Genomic DNA, 9,029 nt, shown 5'->3' with positions numbered 1-9,029 from the left:
AATATCTCTGAACTGCCCTAAATGGAGATAGAACCTTCTCATTCTAAGCTCACGAATTTATGACTTACTGTAACCTAGATAAGGTGTAGGATAGGCCATATATACAGTTCATTTCAGATATTATGTCGACAATGTATTTCTCTGGTCTGGATAATAATATAATTGTGTTCAAAGTGATATACTTTTTTTCCTTTCTTAGATTGTTGTTGACATTTGCTCTCGTTGAACAGGTGTGTCGTGTGTGTGCCCCTCATGATCTGCAGGATGACGACGGTATGTTTACAACACTGACATGGTCATGTAAAAGCTTCACGTAATGCCTTTTAAAATAAAACACAAGCTACTTTTTACCATGAAACTGGCCTGTTCATAGTACCAGAGTACTATAACTCTACCATCAAGAGCGTCCAACACTTAATCATTTCTGATGAAACACTTACTTAGAAGTCTTTAGTAACATCTAAATGTTATTTTGAAATGGATCACAAGGAAATGTCTCATTACAGGATGACTCAGAGTTCAAGACCAGATGATAGCGTCAGTGTTCAAGCTCTGTCATGCTCTTTGCCCTTCCCTTCTCTTCTCTACTATACTCTACTATACTCTACTTCCCCCTGTAGAAGAGCTGGGTGCCTGGCACACAGTGTGTGGCCAAGAGTGACCACAACAAGCCCAAGGCTGGGGAACTGGCCTATCGAAAGGGGGACATCCTCACTATCATGGAGGCAGGAATGGTAAAATGATTATGTTCCAATATCCACACTAACGTACATTACATACGGTAGAATGAAGCCATGTATTGGCTATGCGTTCTACAGTTAAGGGTATGTTAGTGTTGACATTCAAACATAGCCAATGATTTATATTCTGTTTTGGCAGCAATGCAGGTTTAAGAGCTTGTTATGTCAAGGGGTTTATCATGTTATGGAACAAAAATGTACAGTACATTAGCCTACTTGGAATAATGAAGCAATCTGCTGTTTTTGTACTGTGCTTTCCGAACAATACTGTTAAGAGTCTTCACAGTTGCTCTACTGTAGTAATAATAATAATAATAATAATAATAACAACTTTGTATAGCGCTTTTCCTGCAAACGTTGCAGCTCAAAGTGCTCCAATCATTACATAATCATCATTTAATTATTTAGTCATTTAAAGGCAATATTAAAAAGATGGGTTTTTAGTCTTGACTTGAACATATGTACTGAGGTTGCATCCCTAATGTAAACTGGCAGTGCATTCCACAATTTGGGTGCATAACATGAGATTATTGTACTGTATTATAGCAATTGATCATTGAACACAAAATGTATGTATTTGAGTTGTATAGAAGGTTATTTTATGTTGTTTTCCAGGGGAAGGGGCATTACAAGGCTAGACAAAATTCGACAGAAGAGGAAGGTGTCATTTCAGCCACCGGTGTGCGAGAGCGAGGGGCCATCCGTATAGACTCCAGCCTCAGCCTGCTGCCGTAGGTCATGTTCAAGTCGACTTCTCTGTCTGTTTCCTTTTTCCATCAGACCACTGATGTCCACTTCCTGTTTTCTCACCCTGTAGTACACGTTATACAAGGAGTTTAATTCCCCTTTTTGTTAATCATTAATCAACATCCACACCACAAGTGTTTGAGTATGATGTTAATATTTCCTGTATGAGTAGTATGATGTTGACATTGCTAATGTTTCCCAGCAGTAACAACATGCCACACCTATAGTACAATCACCGAAATATATGCCCATATGTGCTGACTTGTGAAACACAAGTTATGCCAAATCCTGGAGTAAATTAGGCCTTCAATGGAGAGTCTACAAATTATTTTTTAGTCTTGGATTAGGCTTAATCCAGGTCTGGGGACCAAACCTGACAGTACTACAGTATGTGTGTTACGGTACATGTGGGAAAACTAGGGTTAGGGTTAGGTGCTACATCGACTTGGTACATGCTGGCATGTCTAACCCTAACCCTACCCCTAATCTTAACCCTAGCACCTAACCCTAACCCTAGTTTTCCCACATGTACCATAACATGTGTAATTCTCTGATCTCTGTGTCTAGCTGGTTCCATGGGAAGATCTCGGGCCCGGAGGCCGTGTCTAAACTGCGGCCCGTGGAGGACGGCCTCTTCCTGGTGCGTGAGTCCGTCCGCCACCCCGGGGACTACGTCCTGTGTGTCAGCTTCTCCAGGGAGGTGGTCCACTACAGAGTCATCTACCAAGACAACAAACTGACCATCGACAACGCCCAGTACTTCTACAACCTCATCGACATGATAGAGGTGAGACAAAGACAGAGAAATACCTATGGCCAAACACTAATAATAATAACTTTAATTTCTATAGCGCCTTTCAAAAAACCCAAGGACGCTTTACAATTCTAAGGGAAATGATCAGACAGACAAAAAAGAAAACAAACAAAGCAAGACTGAAACATTGACTAGGGGCCAAAGGCCTTGGAGAACAGATGTGTTTTAAGGGCTAATTTGAAGGGAGTCCAGGGTGGGGGGGGGGGGCGTTGCGGATCACTATGGGGAGGGAGTTCCAGTAGGTGCGGCCACGCTGAAGGCGCACTATTGTGTCTTTGAGCTCTCGGATGATATAAGATCATCAAAGTGACACAGTGAGAGTATTCACAATTGGATGGAGATACTGTATACATCAGTAGTTTTTCTGTTGAGCAGAGCAACTAAGAATAGAAACTATTGAGGATAAGAATAAACAATTTCCACATACTTATACACTAAAAGCTGAAGTTCACTGTCATATAGCCATATACTGGGAAGTGGTCCAGGCAGGAAACCTCTGGTAGAAGGATCACTTTGAGCTCAATTTGAACCCACCAAGGTACTACATAGTGTGACATATTACAAATACATGCCAGTTCCTTTTTACAGTTCGAAAGGAAGCAGACCTCTTAAAGTTTATCTGCCTCAGGCTTTCCAGAGGCTATTGAGCTCCTGAGACTGAGAGCACCACGGCCATGGAGTCTGGAGATAGAAAGGACTAAACACTAAATATCCCTCTCCTCTCCCTTATCTATGTGTTACAGACATCTTTAGGCCTGACTCAGAGCGCTGACTAACTCTAGCGAGGAAACTCACAGAGAATCATGTGGTACTCTATTAACAGACAGTGGTAGACAGCTGCGTGCGTACGGTCTGACAGCTGAAGTGCAAGGCAGAGTGTCTAACAATCTTCGAATCTGTGATATTTATGATGTTGTGCCAAATGCATTACAAAGAGTTGCAGTGTTTCCATTATCTAGCACGTACTGTAGGATATAGTCACCGATTACTGAATGAGTAATGAATGAATCAAGAACAGCTTTTTGTTACCTTCTTTGCGACTCTCAACTCTTCCTTCTCTCACACTGCATGTGGGCCAGGTGAATTAGTACTGGTGTGTTACCTTGATGTCCAAAAGTGTTGAGAGCATAGTTCATTCACCATGATGTGACGTTAGAATTATAAGGTTCTATCTCCATTTTTGTCAAAATTTTGTTTTTTACATAATCTGATCCATTAGGTGTTTATTAATGCCTGTGTGGTGTTATTTTTAAAATGTTGACATTTTTTTGTTAGTAATTAATAAAATACAAAGGTTCCATCTCGCTCAATATCTCTGAGCTGCCCTAAACGGAGATAGAACCTTATAATTCTAAGCTCACCATGAGAGAGAAAACTATCCTGAAATCCTTAAAAGCAAGAACACATGATAGTTATGGCACATGATAACCTATGCCTGAACAAAGAACATTACGTTATACCAGTATGAACAACAATGATCATATGATCATTTGAACTGATGTTGTGACGTGATGTTGTGATGTTGTCACTCGATTGTCACAAGATCCATCACTTGTGTCATGTGTCTTTAGTTTTACTCCAAGAACAAGGGAGCGATCGCCACAACTCTTCTGAAGCCCAAAGAGAAAGAGGGAACCAAGTCAGCCAAGTTAGAGCTGTCTAAATGTAAGTAATCACACCAATCCATTTCCTTCCTTTAGAATGAATGAATGAATGGTCTTTATTGTCATTAATACAGTACAGGTACCAAACAACGAAATTTAGGAGGGGGGGCTCCCCTGGTGCTTGGAAAAAAGACTAAAGACAAGAGGGCCAAGGGTAAAATAAAAAAGGGAAAAGAGCTGTTTTACATAAATAAAGGCTATGTACACTATCTACTATACTATACTACTATACTATACAATAAAACACTGTGCTGTACTCTATGCTATGCTATAAATATCCTAACTTTTTCCTGTATCTGAACCTTATGTACACAAGGGTTGTCATATTGCACATAGTATTTTTGCACATTCATTTAAAGTGTCGCAGTTAGCAGGTTTGAAATGTTCACAGTTAGGCTATATATAAATACGATATTTTAGGTGAGAAGGTGAGACTTCCTGTGAAATATGTGTTGGTGTGTTGGTGTGTTGGTGTGTTTGTGTGTGTGTGTGTGTGTGTGTGTGTGTGTGTGTGTGTGTGTGTGTGTGTGTGTGTCACAGCGGGATGGCTGTTGGACATCAGGAAGCTGACCCTGGGAGAGACTATAGGAGAGGGGGAGTTTGGAGGTGAGGCTTGACTTATCTTATCTTTTTTAGTTGGTACTGTACACCCATGAAGAAATGTCAATGTTTTAAAGGCTTTTTTAGATATATCTTGAAAGATCTTATTCTAGATGTGGCAGGTCGTGAGCTCAGAATGAGAAGGTTCTATCTCCGTTTAGGGCAGTTCAGAGATATTGAGCGTCAAAGTTTTTACATTCCATTATGTTTTGTGAGATGGAACCTTTGTATTTTATTAATTAACCCTAACTCAAAAATGTCAACATTTAAAAAATAACACCACACAGGCATTAATAAACACCTAATGGATCAGATTATGTAAAAAAAAAAAAAAAAAAATTGACAAAAATTGAGATAGAACCTTATAATTCTAACGCCTCATGGTGTAACCGACGGTCTCTGTCTCCTCTTGTCCCTCTAGCGGTGTATGAAGGGGACTACATGGGCCAGAAGGTGGCGGTAAAGAGCATCAAATGTGATGTCACCGCCCAGGCCTTCCTGCAGGAGACCTCAGTCATGACGTGAGTCTGAGCCTGTGGGTTGCGTCCCAATACTCTAAAGTGGCTTCCTCTCCTTGTCTAGCTCTGTTTCACCTACAGTATTCCCATGTGCAGGGCTGGACTGGCCATCTGGCATACCGGGCATTTGCCCGGCGGGCCGCGGCAGTTTTGGGCCGAGCCGACCGGCAAAATAAAAAATATTATTATTATTATTTTTTATTTTTTTTTTACCAGCCGGCCCGGCCGAAAGCTACCATCGAACGGCCCATAAATCGAAAGCTGCCACTGAACGGCCCATAAATCAGGGACAGCGGCCCATTGGCCCATTTTCGATACAGACACTGGGCTGGCCCAATCAACAGAGAGAAGGGGGGGGGGGGTCAGGGGTCACGCACGCACGCAGCACCAGACCTCCGTCTCAGTTTCGCGGTAGTTTTGGGTCGAGCCGGCCGGCAACATAAATTTAGTTAGCCTGGATAGTTACTAGATAGATACTGAGAGAGATGGAGCGCAAAAGCACACTAAAACGGAAGGGAGGCTGGGAAAAACTTAGGGAGAAAAACAAAAAGAAACTCGAGGCAGATGCTGCCAAATGTGTAAACATTAGGGACATGTTTGCTGCACCCTCAAGTTTACCACAGCAGCAACAGCAACAGGTTGAAGAGGAGGCTGGCAGGGAGGAGCGGGAGCAGGGTACAGATACAGAGGATAGAGAGGATACAGAAGAAGCGGGGCCGAGTCAGCCTGTAACCGTTGACCCGGTAAGGAAAATATAGGTAGCTGTTAGGGGTGTAACGGATCGCCCCCCACGGTTCGGCACGCATGTGTACCGCGGATCAATTGCAAAATGTAACCAAGTAATAATATTACTTAATATTAGTTAATATCCCTTGTAAATCACAATGTAGAGTTGCCATGAAAAGATAGACGCGACAGTTGCGTGCTTTGTTTTACTCTAAAGCGCAATGATAGGTTGATAATGGGAAAAAAAATCTAGAACAACAAGGCTGCGTTCGTAAATTCGCTCTGGAATCTGATCACTGAGTACACTGGTCTACTTGCACTGGTACCATTGCTTACTGTATGTAGTCGTCTTTGTAGTGGTTTGGGGGAATACTACAGTTTGTCATATGACTGTACAGCACAGTATATAAGACGAGTATATAAGGCAAGTATTTTTGTGCTGGTGGGTGTGGTCCGACCGATTGGGGTGGGCCTGTCTGGGCCAAAAATGCCAGGGCCTAATTTTTGTCCCAGTCCAGCCCTGCCCATGTGTATATACTAAATACATTTATGATTTACAGTTTCATCATTATAAAACAAAGAAGTGATTGATTGTGTAATTAGCATTTTATCGTTTAATATCTTCTACCAAATACCTGGTCATTTCTCTCTCCATAGGAAACTCAAGCACAAGAACCTAGTACGATTGTTGGGGGTGATCCTACACAACGGACTTCATATAGTCACAGAACTCATGGCCAAGGTACTTCAGCTCTGTGTCCCATAGTTGTGGCTGGACTATGGTTCAGGGGAGGCATGTTTGATACCATGCATTACAATGAGCCCGTCCTCTGATTTCTACCTCCGCCAGCCTCCCCTGGTGTGGTTGAATCAGTGGTCATCATGAAGACGACTGAATAATACATTACAACATATAACAAGTTATAAAAGGGTGTTCCTTGTCATCTGTGTGTTGCAGGGTAACTTAGTTAACTTCCTAAGAACAAGAGGACGTTCCGTCATCAGCTCTGGCCAGCTATTCCGCTTTGCTCTGTGAGTCTCCAACAGTACAACAATATACTTTGATATTTCTTGTATTTTGACCACTGGAAGAACACATGTGGAATTATTTGTCAATATACACCAAATGGCTTCCTGTGGCCTTAGTTTGCATAATATGCCTAATGCAAATGGCCCCCTAGATGTTGGTAGTCGATGCAAATTAAAGTGTTATGGGTAAGCTATTGGTGTTTTAATTACTAAACACAGCTATGCACACAGTTACAGTACAATTACAATAACACTGGCACATATTGAGTTCCCTATCAGCCTCAACATCAACCCTGTCTTGGAAGATAGAGGGAAATAAATGACAGCCTTCATTTAGAAACAATGCGTATGTGGTGTGTGTGTGTGTGTGTGTGTGTGTGTGTGTGTGTGTTGTTTCTGCAGAGATGTGTGTGAGGGGATGGAGTACCTTGAGTCGATGAAGCTGGTCCACAGAGACCTGGCAGCGCGTAACATCCTGGTCTCTAACGAGGGCGTCGCTAAGGTCAGTGACTTCGGCCTCACCAAGCTGGACTGTAAGACCTCAGACAACGCCAAACTGCCAGTGAAGTGGACCGCCCCCGAAGCCCTGAAGAAAGAGGTGTGATGTTTACCTCTTTACATTTATGTGGCGTTATACTGTATGTTTACAGTAGTTGTTTACTTTGGTGACCGTGCCTTTTCACGAGCTGCACCCCGCCTCTGGAACTCTCTCCCTCAACCACTCAGAGACTCACCCTCACTCCCCACTTTTAAATCCCACCTCAAAACCTACCTGTTCTCCCATGCTTACAACCACCCCTACCCCTAACCATCTCCTCTAACCCTGCCACCCCCCCCTCCCCCCCTGACATGCATACAACCTCCCCTACCCCTACCCATCTCCCCTAACCCTACCACCCCCCCCTCCCCTCTCCTCTTTGAGCCTCGGAAAAGCGCTATATAAATTTAATGAATTATTATTATTATTAGTAGTAGTAGTAGTAGATGATATGGATGACAAATGTTGTTATTTTGTGGTTGTTTTGTGGTTGTTTCTGGTTGTCCTGTAGAAGTTCTCCACGCGGTCAGACATTTGGAGTTACGGAGTTCTCCTCTGGGAGACGTTCTCTTATGGTCGACAGCCCTACCCCAAAATGGTGAGTCCCAAAAATGTTATCAGGTGCTGGGCTGGGGCTCAGGTGGTAGAGCATGGCGCTCACAATGCTTAAGTTGTCGGTTTGATTCCCACTGGGACCGTATATACTGAAAAATGTATACACTCACTGCAATGGCCTCTCATTCACCCATTCACACACACATTCACGCACCAATGGCGGCAAGCTACCATGCAAGGCGCTGGCCCGCTCACTGGGAGCAATTTTGGGGTTCAGTGTCTTGCCCAAGGACACTTGACATGTGGCCAGCCAGGGCTCGAACCGCTGTATCTGCCAACCTTGTGATCATTAGACGCCGACTCTACCTCCTGAGACACAGCCACCCCCTTCTACCTGAGCCTCAGGGGGCAGGAGGGCCATGTCCTTGACCTACAGGCAGAGGCTGGGCTGGGCTAGGAGGTATAAGGGATTGACACAGTGTGTGTCACAGGGGGAGCTGTAAGCACCATAATCTCTTCCCCTCCCAACACACTCACACACACACACACACACACACACACACACACACACACTCATCCACAGCCTAACCCCCAAACTTTCCTACGTTACCTATTTATGGCTCATCACCAACAGGAGCTGTTGCCGTAGAAATGAGGCCTACAAGCCTTAATCTGGGTTTATCCCGGTCGTTATTACCTGCTTAGGGCCGTTACTTTGATTTCTCTGGTTTACATACAGTACAGGCCAAAAGTTTGGACACACCTTCTCATTCAATGCGTTTCCTTTATTTTCATGACTATTTGGTACATTGTAGATCCTCACTGAAGGCATCAAAACTATGAATGAACACATGTGGAATTATGTATTTAACAATAAAGTGTGAAATAACTCTAAATATGTCTTATATTTTAGATTCCTCAAAGTAGCCACCCTTTGCTTTTTTGTTGTTAATAAAATATATAATAATATTATTAAATATAATATGTGTTAATAATAATATGTTATTATATATATATATTTAATATTATTATTATATATTTTATTAACAACAACAATTTTTTATTTTATTAACAACAAAAAAGCAAAGGGTGGCTACT

The 9,029-nt window shown here is 42.6% G+C and overlaps 1 protein-coding gene across 1 annotated transcript in view; it reads left to right on the top strand.

Annotated features, from left to right (window-relative positions):
- Positions 1-252: 252 nt before the first annotated feature.
- Positions 253-9,029, top strand: part of matk (megakaryocyte-associated tyrosine kinase) — a gene marked incomplete at both ends in the record, with an annotated part of 35,750 nt that continues 26,973 nt past the window's right edge. Inside the window, 11 exons of the mRNA XM_080535902.1 lie at positions 253-273; positions 621-734; positions 1,356-1,471; positions 2,055-2,274; positions 3,873-3,966; positions 4,506-4,571; positions 4,987-5,086; positions 6,467-6,551; positions 6,768-6,841; positions 7,241-7,436; positions 7,888-7,974. Coding sequence (XP_080392028.1) covers positions 253-273; positions 621-734; positions 1,356-1,471; positions 2,055-2,274; positions 3,873-3,966; positions 4,506-4,571; positions 4,987-5,086; positions 6,467-6,551; positions 6,768-6,841; positions 7,241-7,436; positions 7,888-7,974 — 1,173 coding nt within the window. The remainder of the gene's footprint in view (positions 274-620; positions 735-1,355; positions 1,472-2,054; positions 2,275-3,872; positions 3,967-4,505; positions 4,572-4,986; positions 5,087-6,466; positions 6,552-6,767; positions 6,842-7,240; positions 7,437-7,887; positions 7,975-9,029) is intronic.

The sequence above is a fragment of the Nansenia antarctica genome (assembly GCF_963989245.1).
Source record: "Nansenia antarctica genome assembly, chromosome: 7".
Classification (NCBI taxonomy): domain Eukaryota; kingdom Metazoa; phylum Chordata; class Actinopteri; order Argentiniformes; family Microstomatidae; genus Nansenia; species Nansenia antarctica.
Note: the sequence above shows the minus strand (reverse complement) of the source record. Positions and strands in the feature narration are given on the sequence as shown.